Source organism: Salpingoeca rosetta (assembly GCF_000188695.1).
Source record: "Salpingoeca rosetta unplaced genomic scaffold supercont1.5, whole genome shotgun sequence".
Lineage (NCBI taxonomy): Eukaryota > Choanoflagellata > Craspedida > Salpingoecidae > Salpingoeca > Salpingoeca rosetta.
In genome coordinates, this window is record NW_004754929.1 from 204564 (window position 1) to 229076 (window position 24513).

Genomic DNA, 24513 nt, shown 5'->3' on the forward strand with positions numbered 1-24513 from the left:
ATGGCTGCGGCGCGCTCCGAGCTTGAGCGGCTGTGTCGCAACTTGGAGGAGCAGCGGCTGTCTGCTTCCCCTCGCAGGTTCATCGCGGCTGCTGCCATTGTCGCTGACATTGCCGCGTACACTCGGACACTCACCACCCCGCCCGAGCTCGGTAATGCAGGGGAGCTCATTGTGGAAGAAGGGGAATGTTCAGTGATGTGTTGTGATGATGTCAGTGACCTGTGGCGATGATGTGGTGGCAATATGGACGAGTCTGTACCTCAGTGTCGTCCTTGCGGGTTGTTTGGCTGGTCAATAGTCTTGACACGCGCGGGGCGTGTCGTGGCTTTCTCTGCCATCAGCCACTGGCACGGATACACGCTCACGTTTGTGACCAACACAAACACACATGCGTCCACGTACAGCACTTGCTGCGTCCATCTTGCTTGGGTCCGATCAGGGGGTTCTCTCCTTCCTTCGGCAACTTGGACTGGAGCTGGTGAGCGCCGCTTGGTGTTGGTGGTGGCACATGAACTGCTGCTGATACACCTCGCTGCGTTCCCCACTGCTACTGCTGGTCTGCACTGACGTGCATCCCCTCACCCCCAACCACCCCCCCCCACCCCCCACCCCCACACACACACACAAACACACACCCACACTCGCACACACACACACACACACATAATCATGTAGTATGAAGAATGTAAGGTGGCTGCGTTGGAGTTCCTGGCGGGGTTCATTCAGCGCTTGCCAGCGGATCGCCTGACACCATATGCTGTCAGGATCAAGGTGACCATGCCACGCGCCATGCTACCCTTGCTCGCCCGTTCGCTTGCTTGTACGATCCTGGCCGAATCGATGGCTTTTTTTGCTGTGTGCTTTGCTGCTGCAGCACTCATACGCGCGCTCGCATGCACAGGACACCTGCCTCACGTGCTTCCGCGACAAGCGAGCAAAGGTCAAGTCCCTCTCCTTCAAGCCACTCATCGCGGTACGTCTGTACGTCTGAATGTGCATATATGTGTGCGTGCGTGCGTGCGTGTGTGTGTATGTGTGTGTGTGTGTGCGCGCGCGTGTGTGTGTGTGTGGCGTTGGACTCTTGTGCAGTTGTAGCCCTTGCTTGCCTGCAATACGAGCAATGACACCTCCCACCACCTCTTTCCTCTCGCTTTCCCCACATCACGCGCGTACGTCGACAGCTGTTCAGCCATGAGCAGCTGTTTACGGATGAGAACCGGGGCCAGCTTTTGCGCGAGCTCAAGGCAGACGACCTCCTCAAGAAGTGAGCGCTCCGCGACCCCTGATACAGCAGTAGCTTGCTGGCGGTCCCACTGTGTGTGTGTGTGCGTGCGTGCGTGCGTGCGTATGTGTGTGTGCTTGTGTGCTGACAGGAAGGCTGGGATGCACCGTTGCTTTACTCACCCGTGTTGTGCATTGGGTGGCAGGTACCTGGATCCATTCCACTCGTCTGCGTCGAAGCTGACACAAACAGGCATGTTGCTATGCATGTGCGTGAATGTGTTTGAAATTGCATACCAATGGTGCAGCTCGTGTCTGTGACAAACCCGCACAGACAGACAGACACACACAGACACACACACACACACACGCAAGGACACGTAGACACACGCACGCAAGCTCACGCGAGCTTTTGTGTGTGTTTGCCATCAGTGAAACGGGACATGCTGCATGCCATCGGGCTCATCATCTCCCTCTCCCCGGCTTTTGCCGCGTCCAGCCTCTCAACAAGCGTCCTCAACGTCTACCTCTCCGAACTGCGCAAACAGGTGCACGGCGTGTGTATGTGTATGTATATGTGTATGTGTATGTGTATGTATATGTGTATGTGCATGTGTACGTGTGCGTGGCCAAGTGTCTGCCGGCCTACTCGATGTCACCGCGTTGGTTGCTCACTCACTCTCTTTCACACACACACACACACACACACACACACACACACACACACACACACACACACACACTCCCACCCTCCGTTCTCATCTGCACACTGCACGTGTTACTGGGCCGCTCATCCCCAAGATGACGGGCACGAAAGCGCCGGAGTTGCCGACGGTTGAGGGCTGCTTCCGTGGTCTCACCGCATACCTCAAGACCAACCCCGTCTCATGCGATCCAAGTGAGCACAGGCGCTTGTTTGTGCACTTCACGCTCTCTACCTCCTTGCGTGCCTTCTTCTCCTCCCACAGCACCTGTCACACATCCATCCCATCAACTCCTTCACCCTTTCACCTCTTCATCCCATTCATCACTGCCGTCAGGTGCGCGCCAGGCAACACCTGGCGTGCAGATCTACAACTACGTGAAGATGGCCATCAACCCGGACGTGACCGTCAAGATGACGCGGTTTCAGGTCCCGCGGGCCGCACTTGATCTCTTTGCACTGCACGCAGGTCCGTTGCTTTGCTCACTGGCGATTGTGTGTGTGTGTGCGTGTGTGTGTGTGTGTGTGCGTGTGTGTGTGTGTGTGTGTGTGTGTGTGTGTGTGTGTGTGTGTGTGTGTGTGTGTGTGTGTGTGTGTGTGTGTGTGTGTGTGTGTGTGTGGCTTCTCCTCGTCATCATCGCTGGCGCATACACATTGCTCTCTTTCTTTCTCTCTTTTCTTTTTGTGTCCAATCCCCCCCCCACATTCCTGCTCTTACCTACCCTCTTCTCGCCCTTGCGTGGCATTCCCACCACGAAGGCTGCAAGCCACCGAGCGGTGGCGATTGCCATCCGCGGGTACGGGTACCTGGCAGCGCCGTGCAAGCTGCTGTGCGGTGTGGACGACCTGCGGCTCATGTCAGACGACCTTGCTCGTCGATGCCAACAGCTCTACTTCCATATGGGTGACGATGAACAGGTCAGGGCTTTCGCTGCACTTGCGATCACGCATGCTCATGACTGTGCACCCAATGGTGTTGGTATGGCGTCGATGCAAGGGGTGGAAACGTGTCAGATTGCTCCATAGACCGCTCCACCGTCTCACCACCACCACCACCACCACCACCACCACCACCACCACCACCACCACCACCACCACCACCACCACCACCACCATCACCACCACCACCACCACCAACATCACTGCCACGACCATCACCACCCAACTTACGCTCTCCTGTTTCCGTTTTCCCGCTGCCGTGCAGGAGGAGAGTGCCATTCACCTTGCCAGTTACATTGACGCCATTGCGCGTCTCATCCAACAACTCGAGGAGGTCAAGCATGCAGTTTCGTGCCCTGGCGTTCGTTTGTGTACACGCGCGCGTGTGTATGTGTGTGATTCACAGCCACAGCCACAACCACAGCCACCGCCACAGCCTCTGCTGCTTGCACATGTCTCACACCGCACATTATTATTTCTGTTGCGTTTGCTGGGCCCACACTGCTGTACTTTTTGGTTTGTGCAGTCTGGCGATGTGTTCTTGCCCATCTTGGAGCGGTTGATTGTTCTGCTTCTTGAGGCCTACCCGTCCATGTACAGAACGCAGGTCAGTCGTCCGAAATGGCTGCTGCATTGCTTGGTGCACACTTGCGTGTGTGCGTGTGCGTGCGCGTGTGTGCGTGCGTGCGTGTGTGTGTGTGTGTGTGCGTGTGCGTGTGTGTGTGCGTGTGTGTGTGTGTGTGCGTGCGTGTGTGCGCGCATGAACATCACATCTGCTGCCGCTCCTGCTGCTGGACTTGTTCTTGCTCGTTGTTCACAACACGTTGCCGATGACACCACCGCCACCACCACCACCCAACTGGCGAATGCCACCAGCGGGCGAGTGTGCACTTGTCGCTGACGCGCTGCTTTGTCAGTCTGTACCACAAGGGATCCACGCTGCAAACCTTCTTCGCCAAAGTCGCCAACCATGTACGGGAGCATGCTGTGCAATTGTGTCTTCACCACTGCTCACACACCCATGGCTGCAATCCCACGTGAGATTACGCACAGCATACCATACTCCTATTGCATTCACACATTCCGTGCACCAATTGCATTCACATACCGTCGCACACGTCGCAGGTGTTTCTGAGCGCGTGTTCGCAGAGCATTCGCGACACAGAGGACATGGCAGAGGATGCAGTGGCTCAGAGCTACCTCGCACTGCTGCGGCAGCTGCTCAAGGGGAGTGGGCTCGTTAAGATCCCTGATGAGGAGATGACACACGAGGACAGGAACGCAATGTAAGGTAGAGGGAGTGCACCGTTTGTGAACGCAAATGTAGTGGTGGTGGTGATGATGATGATGATGATGATGATGATGATGATGATGATGATGATGATGATGATGATGATGATGATGATGATGATGATGATGATGATGATGGTGATGATGATGCAGTGGTCGTGCTGTCTTCGAGTGACGGTTGTAATGCATACAATCGAGTGAAGTCTGGATATTTTCACCCACTGTGTTCACCACCACCACCACCACCACCACCACCACCACCACCACCACCACCACCACCACCACCACCATCAGGCTGCGCACGCTGTACGACGAGACGCTCAAGGCGTTCCTGCATCTGATCAACAAGCTCAACTTGACCACACACTCATCCTCCGACGCAGAGGATGAAGGTAACCCCGCTCCCCGTTTCATCACGCCATGCTTGCTTTGTTTGTGGTGGAGTTTGCAGTTGGTTGTGCCCATGTGCCTGTCTTATGTGATAATGCGCTTGTCTAAATGTCTCCGCTGGTTCGGCCAGTTGTTGTGTTGTTGTGGGTCACGGTTGTGACACCTTCTCATGCTCATCTTGCACGCACCACACGTGCGCGTGCAATGGACGTTTGCTTTGACGTTTGGTTCTTTTGTTTTTCTTTGCTTGTTGGTTTCCCTGGCTGTAGATGTTGCCGTTGCAACGAGCGGCGTGAAGGAAGAGGAGCCGCACGAGGTGGACGACGTGTCCGATCCCACCACGTCGCTGATTGCATCACGACCAAAAGATATCCAAGTCCTCATTCACCTGGTGACGTTTGGCCAGGACCTGTTTTCCACCACCCGCACTGACCTCTTCCCTCGCTGGCTGCACATCTACTACTCTGACATTGTCACACGCTCCTCCAAGGTTCGTCCTTGGCGCAAGTCTTTGACGTAGTGTTCACGGGCTGAGCATGTGCCCTTGAGGACAGCACACCCTCAACATATTTCTTGTTTGCTTGTCTTGTGTGCTGTGTTTTGCTGTGTTGTTTTGTTTTTGTTTTGGTTTGGTTTTGTTTGTGTGCGTCACACGTCGCCCTCCGCGTGCGCCTGTGCTCTCGTGCGCGTTCTGTGTTGCGTGCAGTACCCGCTGGTGAGCTCGCTGTACAAGCTGCTTGAGCTGGCCAACACCATTGCCACGGAGCAGCGCTACTTCGAAGCAGCATCCAAGACGGCAGAGACGGCTGCGGGGAACATGCTCGAGGTGGCGGCAACGCTGGAGCTCATGTCCAAGTTTGGCAAAGAGGTGATGGTGCGCAGCAAGCAGTACAAGGACGAGCTGTTGTCTGCCTGCCTGACATTTGTGCTGTCACTTCCCCTGCCGGTGGTCAAGCGCGACTTTGCCGTGTTCTTTCCCGCCGTCGAAACAGCGCTCTCCCTCGGGCTTGGGTAGGCCACGGTGTAACTTGTGTGTGCGTCTGCGTGCGTGTGTGTTTTGTTTGTTTTGTTTGTTTGTTCATTTGTTTGTTTGTTTTGTTTTGTTTTGTTTTGTTTTGTTTTGTTTTGTTTGTTCGTTTGTTTGTTTGTTTTGTTTTGTTTGTTGTTTGCTTGTTTGTTTTGTTTGTTCGTTCGTTTGTTTGTTTGTTTGTTTGTTTGTTTGTTCGTGTGTAAGTGTGTGCGTGTGCTTATGTTGTTTCACATTTGCTTTCCGACGCAACGTTAATATCTCACTCATCACCCCTCTCCCGGGCACGTGCGTGCGCATGGCGACCCCTCAGGTTCTATCCGCTGGCCGACGCCGGGCTGAGTGCGCTGGAGACGTGGCTGCCGCCAGCGCTCGCTGCTGGTCGGCCGTTTGCACAGCTCATGCCGCTGCTGGACAAGTACCTCAGCGCCGCTGTTGCTGCGAGCGACATTGACGTGGAGGAGGAGATGAAGCTGCTCTCTCGCAGCATCACCCGCAAGCGCGAGCAGGCCGCCGTGGTTGCCGTCGACAGCGACAACCCGTTTGCTGCCCTCAAGATGCGCATCCTGCGGCTGTTGGGCGCAATGGGCGGACAGCACAACCACGAGCTCGCTGCTCTCGAGCACCAGGGCGCAGGTGGTGGCAGTGACGTTGGTGAGGGTGAGACGCCGCCGTGGGTAGCCTGGGACATGACAAACCACCTCAAGTTTGCAGTTCCGTTCCAGGAGATGAAGCCTGAGGTGCAGCTTGATCCCATGCTGCCGCGCATTGTGGAGCTCGCCCTCCACTCCGGCGACCGCCAGACCAGGGTACAGTGTGTCGTGCTGTGATGTGGCGTGTGGTGTGGTGGCGTGTGGTATGGCGTGTTGGTTTGTGGTGTGGTGTGGTGTGCGCTGTTGTTGCATGGCGTGTCATGTCTTGCCTTGCTTGTTTCCCTCAGCCATCCTTTTCTTTGTGCGAAGCAACTGACGCGTGTGTGTGCCCCACGCCAAGACCACACTCACACCACACGCACACCACACGCACACCACATGCACACCACATGCACACCACATGCACACTTTTGTTAGACGGCGGCGTGTGAGCTGCTGCACGCCATGGTTCTGTACATGTTGGGCCAGGGCGCGGGCTCCGGCACCCACGCTGCTGGCGAGGATAACCTCTCGCCACTGTATAGGCACGTTCTACCCGCGGTTCTGCGGCTGGCGTGCGACGTTGATCTCGTGCCCAAGCAGCTGTTCAGCCCGCTGGTCATGCAGATCATCCACTGGTTCAGCAGCAGCCGCACGGAGCGGGAGGAGGTGGTGCTGCTGTTGGACGCTATCCTGACGGGCCTGGCCGACGCAAAGAACAGCGCCCTGCGCGACTTCTGCGCCACATGTGTGAAGGAGTTTTACGTGTGGGCGTACAAGCACTCGACCGACAAGCTCTTGGAGACGGGTGGCCTGGTGAAGGTGCTGCTCAAACGCATCATGAGCATGGCTGCACATCCAAACGCCTTTCAGCGCATGGGTGCCGCCCTGGCCATGAACAACATCTACACGCGCCTGCGCGAATCGGACACGCTGGTGGACGTGTACGTGTGTGAGCTGACAGACGTGTTTATGCGCAGCCTTCAGCTTGCGCATCGCGATGACCCGGCCATGGGCACGGCCACACACACGGAGCGCGTCCTCACCAACCTCAGGCGCATCATCCTCAAGAAGGTGTGTGTGTGCGTGTGCGTGCATGTGTGTGTGTGTGTGTGTGTGCGTGCGTGCGTGTGTGTCCTTGCGTGCTTCATGTTTTGGATGTTGCTTTGCGAAGGTATGCGTGAGCAAGCTTACTCTTCACATGTGCATGAGCGAGCTTGCCTTTTCGTCATCTCTGCCCGCTCTAACCACGTTTTCCCTGCTGTCCCTGCATCGCTGCCACCACCACCACCACCACCACCACCACCACCACCACCACCACCACCACCACCAGGCTGACAAGTTCCGTCGGACGTCGCGCGTTCGCCGCATTCCGCCCGGATGGGAGACGTGCACGCTTGCCGAGATGACCCGCTGGTCCCTCACACACGCGTGTGACCTCCACGCTGCTGTGCGGCACCAGGCCATGGCCTTCTTCCTCCACCTCGCTCCCCTCGACACCGACCCGGAGACGGGCAAACCATACGCCACTGCGCACGCGTGGGTGGCTGCGTTTGGGGCGCCGGCCCTGGTAGCGCTCGTCGAGCAAGGCAGCGCGCCGCAGCCGCTGCTGGGGGTTTCGGTGAAGCCGCTGGAGCACAGCCGGGCCAGCATCCACGAGTGGCTGGAGCGGCTGCAGGCCACGCTCGAAGCGTACCAGCTCGTGCTGTCACACCGCCTGCTCACCCCGCGCGCGCTGCTTGTTGACTGCGAGATGCTGCTGTGGGGCGCGCTGGCGCACTTCCTGAGCACGTTTCCGCGGCGGTCCGAACTCAAGCGCCACGACACGCCGGCCGAGGCAGCCGCATACCGCTACCTCAAGTGCACCGTGATGGTGCGCGTGCTTGACTTTGTGCGCACGGTGCTGCGTGTGGATGCGTCTGCGCTGCCGACAAAGCTGTGGAGCGGCGAGTGCCTGGACTTTATCTGCAAGGCCGTGCTCATGCCCATCATGCTCGACTTTGACCCGAGCGACCCGGAGATTGAGGAGAAGCTGCCAAAGAAGACCGGTGTGGTGCTGGCTTCGCTCTGTGTGGGTGTGTGTTAATGTACACGTACGTGTGGACGTGTGTGTGGACGTGTGTGTGTGTGGACGTGTGTGTGGACGTGTGTGAGGAATATGGAAAGTGCAGACGACAGCGCAGAGCACAGGACATGTATGCTTCAACACACACACACACACACACACACAAACAGAATCCGACCCTTACCATTGTCCTACGCCATCCCCAAACACACACACGCACACACACACACACACACACACACACACACACACACACACACACACACACACACACACACACACACACACACACACACACACACACACACACACACACACACACACGCACGCACGCACGCACACACCACAGGTGCGCTGTTGAGTGAGCTGGGACGGCAGCTGTCTGGGGAGCCGCGCACAAACCTCGTGGCAGCCATGCGCACCACGCTTGCGTCTGACGAGTGCGATTTGCTACGCATGGTGCGTGACGTGCTGCCTGGCCGGGACATCCCCGCCCCGCTCATCAAGAACGTGGTGTCTGGGGTGCAGCAGCTGCTGGCTGCGGACCTCCTCGACGAGTGCTTCTTCACAGACCGCGACGCATTTGGCCGCGAGCTGTTTGCTGCGCTGTTTGAGTACAGCCACACCAGCACGCCGGAGCCGACGAACCTGGCAATGGCCGGTCTCCTGGCAGACCTCGCCCTCTCGCTCAGCGTGCCCAAATCGCAGCTGCTGGCCATGCTGCGCGACGACACGCCGACGCCACAGGCGGGCCACTCCCTCTCCACCATGCTCGCCTCTGCCAGCAAGAGCGCAACACAGACGACGCGCGGCGCGCTGTTCTACGACACGTACCGCACCGTGCTCGCGCCCTACATTGCCCGCCACTTTAAGGTGTTTGCAGAGCAGCTGCTGCCGCACGTCGGGGACGGGCGCGTGTACCGCCTCGTACACGACGCCGCGCGCGCCCTGGTGACGGGTGACACTGAGATGCGCCGCTATGCTGACGAGTTCTTCACCGCATTCCTCGACGGGTTTTTGCACGTGCGCACGTGGATCAACAGCGCGGGCGCCGGCAGCGAGACACACGTGCAAGGCATGCGGCTCGTCTCCGCTGTTGTGCGCTGCGGTGTGCGGCCAGAGACGGCCCAGCGTCACGCAAACTTTGAGCAGGTGCTGGAGGTGTACAAGCGGTTCCTTGAGGATCGCGCCGTGGACATGACCAGCAAGCGCGTGGCGCTGCAGCTGCTGGGCCCGCTGTGCAAAGGCACGCAGCACGTGCGCACGGAGTGTGCCGCCAGCCTCAACGCCTTCTGCCAGGCGTCGTTCCCGCTGCGGTCGCGGGAGTATGCGGTGGACAGCACACAGCACCGCGAGTACATTGCCGCGCTGGACGACATTCTCGACGCGCTGGTGCTCTCCGGCAGTTTGGAGCTATTGGAGGTGGTGGTGACCGTGCACCAGCGAGAGGACCGCACGCACGTGCACGAGGACCACATCCAACGCAAGCTGCGCGATTTCATTGTGCAGGAGCACACGGACGCACCACAGGCCATTGAGCTCATGTTTCAAATCTACCTGGCAGAGACAAACCCGCTGTTTGTGCGGCGCGGCGTTGCCCAGCGAGTGCTCGCCACGTTCCTACAGGCGTGCAAGTTGAGCATGTGCAGTGCGTTTTACATCAAGCGCCTGCCAGCCATCATGTCGCTCATGTCACAGGACACCCCGCTCACGTCCACGCCAGCCATTGTCATCAAGATGTGCACGTTCACGCTGATTGACATTCTCTTCCAGCGCCTCAACACCACTGATCTCTACGGAAAATGTACGCTGTCACGTCGCATCAACACAACCCCACCAACGTGTTTGCAATTGTGGTTTCGGGTTGTGTGATGGTGGTTGTGGTTGTTGTGGTTGAGGTTGTGGTTGTGGTTGTGGTTGTGGCTGTGGCTGTGGCTGTGGTTGTGGTTGTGGTTGTGGCTGTGGTTGTGGTTGTGGTTGTGGTTGTGGTTGTGGCTGTGGCTGTGGCTGTGGTTGTGGTTGTGGTTGTGGCTGTGGTTGTGGTTGTGGTTGTGGCTGTGGTTGTGGTTGTGGTTGTGGTTGTGGCTGTGGCTGTGGCTGTGGCTGTGGCTGTGGTTGTGGTTGTGGTTGTGGGTGTACTTGTGTCGGTAGCTGATGCTGTGACCCTCTCCCTTTCCATCATCGCCTCACGTGCTGCCTTGCTGCTGCTGCTTCATCTTCCATGTTCTTAGCGGCGGTCATCAACAAGACCTACTGCGAAGCAGCCGGGGAGCCCGTTAACGACAAAGGCAGCAACCTGACCACCAACACCTGCCGCGCTCTTCGTGACGTCATCTTCAGCACAAAGGTGCACCACACGCACACACACACACACACACACACACACACACACACACACACACACACACACACACACACACACACACACACACACACACACACACACACACGTGTCGTGCACCACCACATCGTTGGCAATTTCCGATTGTTGTCAGTTCCCTCTCGTGACTGCCATTCGCTCCGTGCGTCAGCCAATGATCCACCTTGATCCCTCACACTTCCATCGCATCTGCTTGTGCTGCACCAACGCCATTTTGTTTTTGTTCGTTCAGACGGTGACGGGGGAGGAGTCGCTTGTTGAGCTGCGACGACAGGCGAGCTGTGCCGCCTACAACGCGCTCACCACCGTCATCTGCAAGACGCAGACGCAGGAAAAGTTCTACTCGGCATTCTGCTTCAAGGAGGCAACGGGCAAGGTGCGTGATTGTGTGTTGTGTGTGTGATTTGTGTGTGAGTGTGTGTTTGTGTGATGGTGTGTGTTGTGTGTGTGTGTGTGTGATGATGATGATGATGTATCCTGGTGTTCGTGCAGCAGCGGTCGTTGGTTCTCACGTCTCGCTCCTGCTGCACCTGCGCAGATGATTTGGAGCAATCTTATTGATGAGAAGAGGTGAGTGACACTTGCGTTCATGATAGCGGCTCGAAGCTGTTTGTGCGCATGCGTTCGTGCACGTACCTCTTTCACACACGCACACGCACACACACACACACACACACACACACACACACACACACACACACACACACACACACACACACACACACACACACACACACGTTCTTCATCCACGGTCATACACGAACCCTCCTCCCCACACTCTTCTCTCTCTCTCTAACCTCTCTTGCCATTGTGCTCACCGCAATCAGGAAATACACGTTTACGACCGAGCTGCCTGCGGCCATGAGTGTTCGCTCCAAATGCGTGCTTGCCCTTCGAGAGGGTGAGGCCACCCCATCCACCACCGCCGCTGCCACCGCTGCTGCGCGCAGGTACCTGCCCTCTCAGATCCTTGCAGACTCATCGCTGAGCCAGGATGCGGCGCAGCTGGAGGCGCTGCGGCAGGGGGCCGATGTTGGCGAGAGCCAGGCAGTGGAGGATGCATCATCATCATCATCATCGCCGCCTTCATCTGATGGCCCCACTTTTGGTTTGGACATGGATGCAAGCGAAGACTCGCCCGGTGCGCCCAGCAACATCCCCGTGTATGTTGTGGAGGACAGCCAGATGGAGATGGACGAGCTCAACTCCCACGAATCCATGGTGCGTCTGATTGGATATGAGTGTGAGTGTATTTGAGTGTATGTGAGTGTGTGCGAGTCTGTGTGAGTATGCGTGTGTGTGTGTGTGTGCTTGTCATGTACTTTCGTTTGTGCACCTCTTTCCCGACACACACACACACACACACACACACACACGCTCACACACACATACACACAGGTGTCGTTGATGGGGCTGATTCAGCGGATACAGGCGGTGCATGCGGAGAGCAAACCGCAGCGCAACGAGGATGGCCTGATCCTCCCAAGCTCAACCATGCCATCATGGATGTCAAACCTGCTCAAGTCGTTCGAGAGCACGTCCACGTCGCACAACGTGCGCCTGTTCATCGCCAAGCTCATCACAAACATGCCTGACGCGTTTCAGCCGTGGTCGTCGCGCTGGCTGCGGCCCATTATGCTGCTCATTCTCAAGTTCCAGGACGAGCCAGAGACGCCCGGGTTCAACTACTTTGTGACGGACCTGTGTCTGCTGCTGCTCACGTGGGCAGACACTGCGGTGCCGCAGGACGACAGCGAGAAGCGGCTGGCGCGCCAGCTGGTGCAGTTTCTCATGGAGAACGCGCGCCACGAAACCACGGCCGTCTTCAAGAACAACGTCAACATCATCCGCCTCCTCCTCGAGCGGTGGAAGTGAGTGTGTGTCTGTGTGTGGATGTGTGCTAGTGTATGTGTCAGTGTGTGAGCTTTGGCGCGCGTGCTTTTGATGCTGCTTCACAGTGTGCACGTTGGGTGTGTTCAAAGGGCAGTCACCATGTCTTTCGTTGCCATCGTCACCAAACTGTCTGTTTCACGACAACCCACGCAACAACCCACGCACCAACCGCACAACAGGGATGCTGTGCAAGACAAGGTCCCGTTCAAGGTGATTGTGGACAACATGAGCAGCCGGCAAATGGCGTCCAAGGACAACTTGAGCGGCCTGCACCTGCTCAGTCTCATCCTCGCCAATGACATGATGCCGAGTGAGAGCGATGTGGAGGAGGCAGGTCTCTCCATGCGCTCTTTCTTCCAGATCCTGGTGGCGAATCTCATGTTCAAGTCGAGGAGTGTCTATCGCACTGCTGCATTTGTCACAGGCATGCTCCTCAGCCACTTCAAGTCAAAGGGCCGCGGCCGGCTCTTGGATGTGCGTTGGATCGGGAGTTGTGCGTCATTGTGTGTGTGTGTGTGTGTGTGCGTGAATTGTACTTTCGTGCACGTGTGTGTGCTTTGGCGCGTGTATGTGTGCTTGCGTTCTTGCTTTTGTTGAGTTGTGATGCCCTCCTCACGCTTGTTCCACTTCGACACGCGCTCACATGCACGCAGGAATTGATGAACGAGGTGGTTGCGCGGTTGGACCAGTTGAAGAAGGACGATGATGCAACGAGCAAGGAACGGCTGATCACGTGCTTGCACGAGCTGTGCAACGTCAACACGGGCCATCCTCCCGTTGTCGATCACTTTGTTCAGCGTCTCCTCTTCTTGGCACCATCCCTGCCCGGCCAATTCAAGGTGATGCGTTTGTGCGTCTGTGTGTGTTGTGTGTGGTGTGTGTGCATGTGTGTGGTGTGTGTGTACACAATACTGGCATCTGTGGTTCGTGTTCCGTGGACGGTTGCAAAGTGTGTATCTGCACACATTGTACCTCCTGCCTCCATTTCAATCCATCGGTCCCTCCATCCAGCCCTCACGGTGATGTGGTTCGTGCAGACGATGGCGCTGGAGACGCTGCTGTGGCGCGCAGAGGACATTCCCGATCTCTTTAGGGAATTGCAGGGCAAAGGCTTGCTGTCCCTCATCAAGCACCACCACACAGAGACACAGGCCGTTGTGCTCTCCATCCTGAAAGTGCTCCTGCACCACCTGAACGCTTCCAGCATCAAACAGTTCCTCCCCTCCGTGGTGCGTGTCCGTGTTGTGTGTTTGCGTGTGTTTGTGTGTGTGTGTGTGTGTGTTTGTTTGTGTGTGTGTGTTGTGTGTGTGTGTGTGTGTTTGTTTGTGTGTGTGTGTGTGTGTTGTGTGTGTGTGTGTTGTGTGTGTGTGTTGTGTGTGTGTGTTGTGTGTGTGTGTGTGTGTGTTGTGTGTGTGTGTGTTGTGTGTGTGTGTTGTGTGTGTGTATGTGAAAGTGGGAAACCATGTCAAATGAACCACCGTTGCATCATCGTCTCTGCATGCATTCCTACCCCTCATACTGAGTCATTTGCCCCACAACCTGCTTGCTTGCGAACATCGCCCCTCCTCTGCCCTTCTTTGCACGAATCAGACGGCCAACTGCTGCTCCCACGACGACTACACCGTCCGCGCCATCGCATACGACATTCTCATGGCCGTTTACGACCAGAAGCTCAGGTTCGAGCACGTGTAGGACGGATGGTTGTTGCGCTGTGTGTTTGTGCATTTCTGTTTGCCTGTTGGCTCCATGTGTGTGTGTGTGTGCGCGCGCTCTTAGAGCGACGACGTGCAATGAGCAGTCGCTCTGTGTCGTGCCTTTGTTGATGCTAATGTTGTGTCCCATTTACTCATCCACACACGCGTACGTGTCTCTGATGTGCAGTCATGAGCGCGGGGACGTGGTGCTGGCAGACGATGAGACGGCGGCGCTGACCGAGATTGCACAGCTCGCCCGCACGCACCTGCTGCTTGGGCTGCAGGACTCGAGCCCCAAGCTGCGGCAGTCCATTGTCGCCTACTGGGACCAGGAGAAGCGCCTCGCACGCAACCCGGTATCGTCGCAGATGTGGTGGAGTGTTGGTTGGGTTGGGGGGGGGGAGGGGGCGCAAGGGAATACAGGCGGTGGTGCATATAAGGAGGAGACATGTGATGTGGCTGACGAGGCAGTGACAACGCAATCTTATGATGTTCACGCACAACCTTTCCGACAACAAACATACACACACACATACATATACGCACACACACGTACGCAGGTTCAACGGTTTTATGATGGCCTGACGAGCTTGTATGTGCCGGAGGCTGAGGAAGCGTATCTGCAGTTTGTCACGAACGTGATGCTACAGCTCACCAAGCACAGCCCAGACTACGACCGTGAGCTGTTTGCACGCCCACTCTCCAGCAGTACCTGGCGCAATTATCGCGTGGACGCGTCGTGGCGGCAGCGGAACGCGCACATGACACCGCTTTTTGCGGCCACACAACAGTCGCAGGCCAGTGCGGGCGAGGGTGAGGGCGAAGATGAGGACTTTAGCGGCGTGCGCGCAACGCAGGCGTCGCTGGCCTTCACGCCAACCATGGCCTCTCTCACAGGCACCGCCGCCACCGCCGCCACCTTTGAACCGGGCGGCATCTCCGGGCAGACGCTCACGCACACGCAGTACACGGCCGCGCAGCAGGTGCTGCTGTTTGAGCGCCGGCGCAATCGCGGGGCGAACGTGAGCGTGGATCCCTCGCTGGCAACACCACAACGTGCAGCGGAGCGACAGGCGCGCGAGGCGAGAGAGATTCAGCGGCTCAGGCGCCGGTTTGTCAAGTCGAAGGACAAGCGGGCGCAGGCAGCCATCTTCCACGCCAAGCGCATGGCTGCACGCAAGCAAGAGGCAAGGCGGTTGATTGAACTGAGGCGCAAGGCGCGTGCGGCCCAGGTCACGCTGTTTCGATCATACAGGACAGGCGAGGTGGGTCAACAACCCATGTCCATGTCTCAGGCGATGCTTGCTTGCTTGCTTGTTTGTTTGTTTGTTTGTTTGTTTGTTTGTTTGCTTGTTGTTGTTCAAGTTGTTTAAGTTGTTGTTGTTTAAGTTGTTGTTGTGTTGTTGTTTAAGTTGTTTAAGTTGTTTAAGTTGTTTAAGTTGTTTAAGTTGTTGTTGTTGTTGTTGTTGTTGTTGTTGTTGTTGTTGTTGTTGTTGTTGTTGTTTAAGTTGTTGTTGTTGTTTAAGTTGTTGTTGTTGTTTAAGTTGCTGTTTAAGTTGTTTAAGTTGCTGTTTAAGTTGCTGTTTAAGTTGCTGCTGCTGCTGCTGCTGCTGCTGTTGTTGTTGTTGTTTAAGTTGTTGTTGTTGTTGTTTAAGTTGTTGTTGGTGGTGGTGGTGGTGCCACTGTTGTCGTGACCATTGCTGCTACATTTTGTTATCACAATTCTTGTGGCTGTTGGGCGTTTGTGTTTCTGCCCCTCTCTGCTCTTTGTGCACTGCACATACCTCACACCCCCACGCAACCCCCGCAACCCCCGCAACGACACACAACGGCACAACCACATGCAAACCACTTGTTGGCGACATTCTTCCACTGCTTCAGCTCCCCGACATCCAAATCAAGCAGCGTGAACTGCTGCAGCCGTTGCAAGGCCTGGCCCAGCGCGACCCGCAGCTGGCTCGCATGGTGTTTGAGTCGCTCTTCTACGGCGTGCTGCACGAACTCCCCGACATCTTGTCTGAGCGCGACGCCGCCAACATGAAGGCCGAGTACAACAAGGCCGTCAACGGCCTGCTGCAGGCGACGCGCAAGGGGTACACGCCCTTCATCGCTGCGCTGCACAACCTCATGCGGGCCTCGGATCCGGCCATCGTCAGCCCTATGACGGTGAGTTTGACGAGCGCGGCTGGGCGATCCTTCCACACGGGTGCGCTGCTGCTTGAGAGCACGCTGGCTGCGGCGGAGGAGGAAGCAGCAATGCAGCCGTCCAAGCGAAGCAAGATGCGCCGCGCCCGCAACGGTCTGACCGATGACGAGATTGAGCGGTGGATTTATCTCGGCCGGCTCTTCAAGGAACTCGGGGACTACGACACCCTCCACGGCATCTTCTCAAACCAGGTGCTGTCGTTGTAGTGCTGTGGTGTTGTGTGTGTGTGTGTGTGCGCGCGTGTGTGTGAGTATGTGAGTATGTGTGTGTGTGTACGTGTGTCAGTGTGTCAGTGCGTGTACAAGTGTGTGTGTGTGTGTGCTCACATGTGTGCGTGAGGGTGTAAATGCGTGTTTGTGCGGTGTGCACAAGAACTGTTCCATTACTCCAAACGCGCGTGCACACACACACGCACACACACACTCACTCACTCATTCGTACATGTGTGCCTGTGTGTCATGCAGACGTCGAGCGAGGCAACGCAGCGAGCGGCGCGGCTGGAGGCGGCGGGTCGCTTTGACGAAGCAGCGGAGGTATACAAGGAGTGCATGTTCAAGGAGGAGGACGAGGAAGATGACGACGTGCCGGCATGTGAAGTCGACCTGTGGGAAGAAACGCTCGGTAAGATGGCGAGCGAGGGGAGATGCGTGTTAGAGGTTGCTCAGGCGTCGTGGGATGCACGTGTGCGTGTGTGTGTGCGTGTGTGTGTTTGTTTGTTTGTTTGTGTGTGTGTGTGTTTGTTTGTTTGTTTGTTTGTTTGTTTGTTTGTTTGTTTGTTTGTTTGTGTGTGTTTGTTTGTTTGTTTGTTTGTTTTTGTGTGTGTGTTTGTGTGTGTGTGTGTGTGTGTGTGTGTGTGTGTGTGTGTGTGTTGTGTGTGTGTGTGTGTGTGTGTGTGTGTGTGTGCCGCACCCGGCTTTTTAATTGATTTTTTTTTTTGCGCTTGGTCCTGCGCTTGCTGTCACTTCATCGCCATCCTGCTCACATCATTTAACACCCCCCCCCCCCTAACGTGCCTGCTGCAACAGCGGAGTGCAGCCTGCGCCTGTGCGACTGGGGTGAGTTGGAGAACAACACGCTCACGTGCATCAACCCCGATGTGGAGTATGGCGAAGGCACGGATCTGGCCGAGGTCATTGACGCCAACAACATCTGGGTGCAGCCGCGCCTCCTCCAGCGCCACCTCCCACACCTCATCACCGTACGTCTTGAACTCGGCATTTCCGCAGTCGTGTGTGCGTGTGTGCTGTGTGTTTTGTGTGTGTGTGCTTTTGTGTGCTTTTGTGTCCTTTGTGTGTGTGTGTGTGTGTGTGTGTGTGTGTGTGTGTGTGTGTGTGTGTGTGTGTGTGTGTGTGTGTGTGTGTTTGTGTTTGTGTGTGTCGCACGTTCACACGCGTGCCCTTTGTCATTGCTCACTCAGCCCGCGTGTTTTGTCTCCTTGGTTCACCATCACCTTGACCCCTGTGCCGCACACTCTCCGCGTTACCTTTTCCACGCAGGCCCGCCTTCGCCATGCGTGCGAGCAAGTGGTGGCTGTTGGCGCTGCTGCCCAGGCGTCGCCAACGAAGATTGCGCAGCTGCAGGCGTTTGTTGAAGCTGCCCGCCCGCACGACGACCGCTGGGCACACCTGCAGTACCACTTTGCCATGGAGCTTGCCATGCTGAGCGTGCTGCGTGAGGACTTTGATCTTGCGCGCTATCACCTTTCGCAGGCGCTGCAGCGGTTTCTGGACGACTGGACGACGCTCAGCCCGCTCATGACGGAGACCCGCCGCGCGTCCCTCCAGGTTTGTGGCGTGTTTGTGAGTGGAATTGGGAGTGTCTATGTGTATGTGAGTGGGTGTGTTTGTGCGTGTATGTATGCGTACGTGAGTGGGAGTGTCAGTGTGTGAGTGTGAGCACGAGTGTGTGAGTGTGAGCATGAGTTTGAGCACACCGTGCCTCTTACGCAAATCCCACTCTCCCCACACACACACACACACACACACACACACGTGTCACGCGACGCTTCCACAGCGGCTGCAATGCATGGTGGAGCTTCAAGAGTTCCTTGACTTTGTTGGGCAGGAGACGAACCTTGCCTCGGAGACGAGCGTGAACACGCTGCTGTCGTCGTGGTCCAAGCGAACGCCAACGCCATACAAGGACCCCATCCACGTGTGGGACGAGGTTACCATCTTTCGCCGCGTCTACTTTTCAAAGATCATCCACGTGAGACCACTCGCACCAATGCTCTCGACGTTGCACACGCGTGCACTGCTGGAGGTGGAGGTGGTATGGTTGTTTGAGACTTTCTTGCCGTGTTTTCTGTTCACTCCATTCTCATTCTCGGTTTCTTGTTCTTCCATTCCACCGCACCCACGACACACCCACTCGCCATCAACGCCCCCACTCATCTCCCGTCTTTCCACCACGTCCATCCAGGGCTGCTATCGTCCACGCTACGGCGCAAAAGCAGCGGAGATGTTGCAACAAGTTGATCTCACAGATTCTCGCGCCCCTTTGCCCGCACGCATTCGCCGCCGCCTTGTTGGTGCGTGTGTGTAAGGATGTGTGTGTGTGTGTGTGTGTACTGCAAATATGTGCGCGTGTTTTTTTCTTTTGTGTGTGTGTTTCTCCTGTCACTGGCTCTGACAACCCATTGTGCGCGTGCATTCACCCTTGTCTGCCTTTGCTCTGTGTTTTTCGTGCTGCCTTGACCACAGTTGAGGATGCTGAGCAGTGCCTGCGCATGGCACATCAGAGCAGCGAACAAGGACCGCTCAAGGTGGCGGAGAAGTACCACAAGATCGTCCACCACATCCTCAACACATACACGTTTGATGACGACACGCGTCTGGATCTCAACCTGCAACAGGTCTTGTCGACCCCCCGTGTTTGCTGCCCGAACATGACCCCTGCTTTTATTTGTGTATGCCGTTGCAGCGTTTGACCATCAGCACCTTGCTTCAGACTTGCTTGCGACTTGCTTGATGAAGCTCGTTCTGGTCCGCCCCACTCACGCAAACACCACAACACACAACACACAACACACAATACCATACCCGCTGCCATCGCCACCACCGTCAACACCTCTTGCACGGCTTCATCGTTTCATCAGGCACATGGGTTGGTGGCGTACCACCTTCACGAGTTCAACCTCGGTGTTCGCGAGCAGAAACACTACTTCCGCGCGTTTGCCCGTGATCTCGACCGCCTCAACAAGTGCAGCGCTGATCTTCCGCCGTCAAAGTCGGGCGCACACTCGCTCTACAAGGCAGAGGTCTTGCTCAGCCTCGGCAAGGTGTGTGTGTGTGTGTGTTTGCTTGTGTGTTTGTTGGCATTGTTCGTGTGTTTGTTCGCATTGTTTGTATGTTTGTTCGTTTTGCGGTGTGCTCCTGTGTCTCTGGCATCTCACAGTGTCCCCTGCTTGCGCATCACGTCACCGGCCGCAGATTGTGCCGCTGTGCCCTGCAACGGACGAGAACAAAGTGCTGTGGGACCACATCATTGCAGAAGTGGATGCGCCCGATGCAACACGGGCCGGCGAGAAGTAAGCACCTTGCTCCGTGTGCGTGCATGTGTGTGCATGTGTGTGTGCGTGCGTGCATGTGTGTGTGTGCGTGCGTGCGTGCGTGCGTGCGTGTGTGTGTGCGTGTGTGTGTGTGTGTGTGTGTGTGTGTGTGTGTGTGTGTGTGTGTGTGTGTGTGTGTGTGTGTGTGTGTGTGTGTGTGTGTGTGTGCAATGGGCATTGTTTGCGCCATGTTTTCGAGGTCCACCATGACTGTAACGTCCTCCTGTACCGCCTGCCATTCTTTCGTCACCTCCGTCGCAGGTGCATCGTGCGGGCGTTTGACGTGCTGCTTGAGACGGCCCAGCGTGCGCCCACAGACCCCAAGGCGCTCCCTGTCGGCTGGCGCAAGGTCCCGTCCAAGCGCCGCGCAGGGCAGTTTGCATATGTGTCTCCGTTTGGCGATCGGGTGGGCAACGTGCCCTCGCACGCGCCAAAGTTCAATAACAAGCCGCTGGATGTCCTCTTCCCATCGGCCACGGCCTATGGAAGCGAAACGCTAAACGCGTTTGTGCGGCTTGCGGAGTTTTGCGCCGATGTTCTGCAAGACAGGATTGCCATGCCCAAGGACAGCATGGGCCGGGTCAAGCAAGTCTTTGTTGAAACGGCGCTCGCCGCCATGCGGTGCGTCCTCACGTGCCGCGCACGCATGCACACGTGTTGCCTGTGCTGCCGTATGTGCGTATGTATGTGTGTGTATGTGTGTGTGTGTGCATGTGTGTGGTGGGGATCGTTTGTGCTGTGCGGTTAGCATCTGGGTTTAGTTCGCCTCACGTGGTTGTCGTTGCTCATTGCACTCAGGTCTGGAAACGTTCTGATGCGCCAGTACTTTCCGCAGTTGCTCAATCTTGGTGAGAGGCGTTTGGCATTGCATCAGTGCCCCGACTGTTGTCAGCACTCGTGCAGCCGACATGTTCATTGGTCCCGTTCTCGCACGTTGTCTGTATTGCGTTTGCTAGCGTGTTGCCCACCCTATCACCGCCAAGAACTTACCGCCACCACCACCACGCAACAACAACGCTCGCCACATGACTGCACCGATTACAGCCACGGACAGCGACCACCTGCAGCGCGTGCTGGCGAGCGCGACCACGTCCGTGCCCTGCTGGATGTTCCTCAACTGGATCCCACAGATGCTCGTGAGTTGGTTGTATGATGGCGTGCATGGCTGTTGTACCGCAACGCCGGAGGACATGAGCTCAGGGGGCATGCTCGCCTGGTCTTGGCCATTCCTGCACACACACACACACACACACACACACACACACACACACACACAATTCACACACATACACACACACACACAATTCACACACATACACACACACACACAATTCACACACATACACACATGCACATACACACATGCACACACGCACGCACACATGCACATACACACATGCACTCACATGCACACACATGCACACGCGCGCGCACTGTCTTGTAGGCGATTCTGGATGCACCCGAGGCACCGGTCGTGCAGCAAGTGCTGAAGACGATTGCGTCCTCGTACCCACAGGCGCTGTGTTTCCCCGTGATGCTGAGCGAAGAGAAGCTCAAGTTTTCGGGCGCTGCTTCAAGCACGCAACGCACCTTCTTCACCAATCTGGTGCGCATGGTGACAACAGACCACCTGCGCCGCTTTGTGACGGAGCTCAAGTGCCTGACCAACCCCGTGATGGCATACATGGATTGGCTGGAGGAGCAGGATCAAGCCATCAAGAAGCGCGACCAAGACGCGCTGCTGACGGCGTTCAAGCACTTGAAGTCGGAACTCCTCGTCACATCGTAAGTTTGTTTGTTTGTTGTTTCTGCGACAGCGCCTGTAACCGCAAGTGTGTATGCGCTTGAATGTTCGTCGTCCCTCGTGCCTCACCCCTCCCCCTCCCTCGCCCTCCCCTCAATCCTGTGCCAACTGCAACAGGTCCACGACTGCCTCTGATCGTGAGGTCGGCTCTGCGTGGAAGGCGGCTGCAAAGAAGGCGTCGCGAAACTTCATGGACCAGTTTGGCACGGACGGCAGCAAGCTCCTGCGTATGGACGCAAAGGCCTACGCAAAGGTGACGCATGACGCCCTCAATCATGTCGAGCCATGGTAGTGGTAGTGGTGGTGACAGCGGGTTGTATGCGTTGTTTGCTGTGCGCGTGTCTCGTGTTGGTATTCAAGTCACTGAGTCAGCACGACATGTCATCACCAACCCGCATCACTGCTACTGCTGGCTGCTGCTGCTGCTGTTGTAATTGATATTGTTATTATTGTTGTTGCAACCGCCAATTCAGGTGAAGAAAGTGCTGAAGGCCAAGCTGCGGGAGTATGACACCAAGAAGCCCCCACGCACGCTGAAGGAGTACTCACCCTGGCTGTCAAAGTACAGGTCGCCAGGCGCTGTGTTTGACATTGAAATCCCGGGACAATACGGAGGCACAGAGATGTAAGTGCAGCCTAGTCCTGTGTGTGTGTGTGTGTATGTATGTGTGTGCGAGTGCGTGTGTGTGTGCGAGTGCGTGTGTGTGTGTGTGTGTGTGTGTGTGTGTGCGTTTGCTGTTTTTTGTTTTTGTTTTCTGAACTTGCAGATGGTTAGAAAATGCTGACGTGCAACGCATCTTTGGTTCCAACTACTGCGTTTGGTGTGTGCCAGGCCGATTCCCGAAGAGCACGCGAAGATTGAAGGCTTCGACGAGAAACTGCTCATCATGGCCTCCATCCGCCGCCCAATGCGCCTCACATTCCGGTCCGCAAACACACACACACACACACACACACACACACACACACACACACACACACACACACACACACACACACACACACACACACACACACACACTTGTCGTTCGGCGCTCTCCGCGCATGCACCCATGCCGTGGTGCATGTGTTGACGTTCCTGGAGGACACACACTGTTATTATGTCACAATGACCCCAACACCTCGCATAACTTGTGTATGTTGTATCTCATACATGTACAAAAACACCCCACATGCCTACACCATCCCACGCCATCATCCTACAGTGGAAGCGACGAGCGGGAGTATCGGTTCCTGGTGAAGGCCGGCGAGGATCTGCGAACAGATGCGCGCATGGAGCAGCTGTTTGCAGTGATGAACCAGGCCCTGGCGGCCGACCCAGCCTGCGGCGAGCGCGGCCTCAGCCTCAGGTGCGGCGCATTGTGTGTACATGCGTGCGGTTATTTGCTGGTCTTTTCGAGCTCCGACTAAAATACACACACACACACATGCACACATAAACACACACACACACACACACACGCACGCGCACACAGGACGTACAATGTTGTGCCCATGACCACTCGCATCGGCATGTTGGAGTGGGTGCCCAACTCGTGTGTGTTCAAGGAGATGATCAACCTGGGAATGACGGACGCAGAGCGAGAGGATGCAAAGAAGCGGAAGGCGACACAACTCCCACAGGTGCCCACACTGTTTGTCTGGCGTGCTGTTCTTGTTGGCTGTGCGATGGCATCCCTTGCTGCGTGAGGCATGAGTGCATGGTACACACGCTGAAGCTGTGCGACGACACAACACGCACATATGTACAAACAATCGCCTGCGTGACAGAACCACTTTTCCCAGTTTGCGAACCGTTTCTCGAAGGACCCCAGTCCACTCAAGATGTACAGCAGCGTCATGACCAAAGCAAAGCGTTCAGGTCCGTGATCGTCACGTGTCACCAAATTGCGCGCTTCGTGTGCTGTTGCTGTCCCGTCTGCCTTGCTGCCCGTGCATCATCGTCTCACCGCCAGTGGTCTCGTGTCTTCGTTCCAGACATTTCTCGCAGTTTCCTGGAGCGACAGGCGCTGGTCCGGCCCACACTGCTTCGCGACGCCCTCCTGCATCTGTCCACAACACCAGAGGCATACCTCACCACCCGCCAGCTGTTTGGGCGCACGCTCGCCACCATGAACATCTGCCAATACATTCTCGGCATTGGCGACCGCCATCTCAGCAACTCCATGATCGACCTTCGCACGTGCGCTGCAATCGTGGTCATGAGTGTTTGTGTGTGTGTGTGTGTGTGTGTGTGTGTGTGTGTGTGTGTGTGTGTGTGTGTGTGTGTGTGTGTGTGTGTGAGTACGTGTGGATGTGAGTGTGTGAGTGTGAGTGTGAGTGTGAATGTGAGTGTGAATGTGAGTACGTGTGTGTGTGAGTACGTGTGGATGTGAGTGTGTGTGTGAGAGAGTGAACAAGCACAAGCTTGCTATTGTGTGCCTTGCCTTGTCTCGCGCACGATGTTGTGTGACTTGCTCACGTGTTCATCGCCGTTGGGTGGTGGCAGGGGAGGTGTTGTTGGCATTGACTTTGGCCACAACTTTGGATCAGCCACGCAGGAGCTGCCCATCCCTGAAATGATTCCCTTCCGCTTCCACAACAGAGCGCGCCGTGTGTGTGTGTGTGTGTGTGTGTGTGTGTGTGTATGCGCGTGTGAGTGTGTGTGTGTGTGTAAGTGCGCGTGCGTGTGTGTGCGTGTGCGCATGCGTGTGTGTGTGCAGCGAGAGAGTGTATGTGC

At 56.4% G+C, this 24513-nt stretch overlaps 1 protein-coding gene across 1 annotated transcript in view; it reads left to right on the top strand.

Annotated features, from left to right (window-relative positions):
* PTSG_11836 (uncharacterized protein) overlaps window positions 1–24513 on the top strand; it is a gene marked incomplete at its 5' end in the record, with an annotated part of 25773 nt that continues 1260 nt past the window's right edge. Inside the window, 53 exons of the mRNA XM_004996539.1 lie at window positions 1–151; window positions 405–478; window positions 676–771; window positions 902–973; window positions 1182–1264; window positions 1428–1474; window positions 1654–1769; window positions 2023–2119; window positions 2262–2353; window positions 2684–2842; window positions 3129–3197; window positions 3390–3470; window positions 3740–3835; window positions 3989–4149; window positions 4448–4545; window positions 4813–5033; window positions 5250–5554; window positions 5884–6379; window positions 6641–7276; window positions 7536–8273; window positions 8646–10071; window positions 10499–10596; window positions 10880–11040; window positions 11197–11217; window positions 11475–11868; window positions 12046–12518; window positions 12720–13014; window positions 13194–13379; window positions 13578–13769; window positions 14131–14216; window positions 14422–14590; window positions 14795–15499; window positions 16116–16642; window positions 16913–17061; window positions 17466–17680; window positions 18015–18224; window positions 18454–18648; window positions 18862–18970; window positions 19143–19294; window positions 19538–19720; window positions 19872–19969; window positions 20252–20611; window positions 20789–20847; window positions 21035–21126; window positions 21435–21775; window positions 21912–22047; window positions 22268–22419; window positions 22627–22719; window positions 23000–23143; window positions 23270–23417; window positions 23565–23655; window positions 23772–23976; window positions 24283–24438. Coding sequence (XP_004996596.1) covers window positions 1–151; window positions 405–478; window positions 676–771; window positions 902–973; window positions 1182–1264; window positions 1428–1474; window positions 1654–1769; window positions 2023–2119; window positions 2262–2353; window positions 2684–2842; window positions 3129–3197; window positions 3390–3470; window positions 3740–3835; window positions 3989–4149; window positions 4448–4545; window positions 4813–5033; window positions 5250–5554; window positions 5884–6379; window positions 6641–7276; window positions 7536–8273; window positions 8646–10071; window positions 10499–10596; window positions 10880–11040; window positions 11197–11217; window positions 11475–11868; window positions 12046–12518; window positions 12720–13014; window positions 13194–13379; window positions 13578–13769; window positions 14131–14216; window positions 14422–14590; window positions 14795–15499; window positions 16116–16642; window positions 16913–17061; window positions 17466–17680; window positions 18015–18224; window positions 18454–18648; window positions 18862–18970; window positions 19143–19294; window positions 19538–19720; window positions 19872–19969; window positions 20252–20611; window positions 20789–20847; window positions 21035–21126; window positions 21435–21775; window positions 21912–22047; window positions 22268–22419; window positions 22627–22719; window positions 23000–23143; window positions 23270–23417; window positions 23565–23655; window positions 23772–23976; window positions 24283–24438 — 11909 coding nt within the window. The remainder of the gene's footprint in view (window positions 152–404; window positions 479–675; window positions 772–901; window positions 974–1181; window positions 1265–1427; window positions 1475–1653; window positions 1770–2022; window positions 2120–2261; window positions 2354–2683; window positions 2843–3128; window positions 3198–3389; window positions 3471–3739; window positions 3836–3988; window positions 4150–4447; window positions 4546–4812; window positions 5034–5249; window positions 5555–5883; window positions 6380–6640; window positions 7277–7535; window positions 8274–8645; window positions 10072–10498; window positions 10597–10879; window positions 11041–11196; window positions 11218–11474; window positions 11869–12045; window positions 12519–12719; window positions 13015–13193; window positions 13380–13577; window positions 13770–14130; window positions 14217–14421; window positions 14591–14794; window positions 15500–16115; window positions 16643–16912; window positions 17062–17465; window positions 17681–18014; window positions 18225–18453; window positions 18649–18861; window positions 18971–19142; window positions 19295–19537; window positions 19721–19871; window positions 19970–20251; window positions 20612–20788; window positions 20848–21034; window positions 21127–21434; window positions 21776–21911; window positions 22048–22267; window positions 22420–22626; window positions 22720–22999; window positions 23144–23269; window positions 23418–23564; window positions 23656–23771; window positions 23977–24282; window positions 24439–24513) is intronic.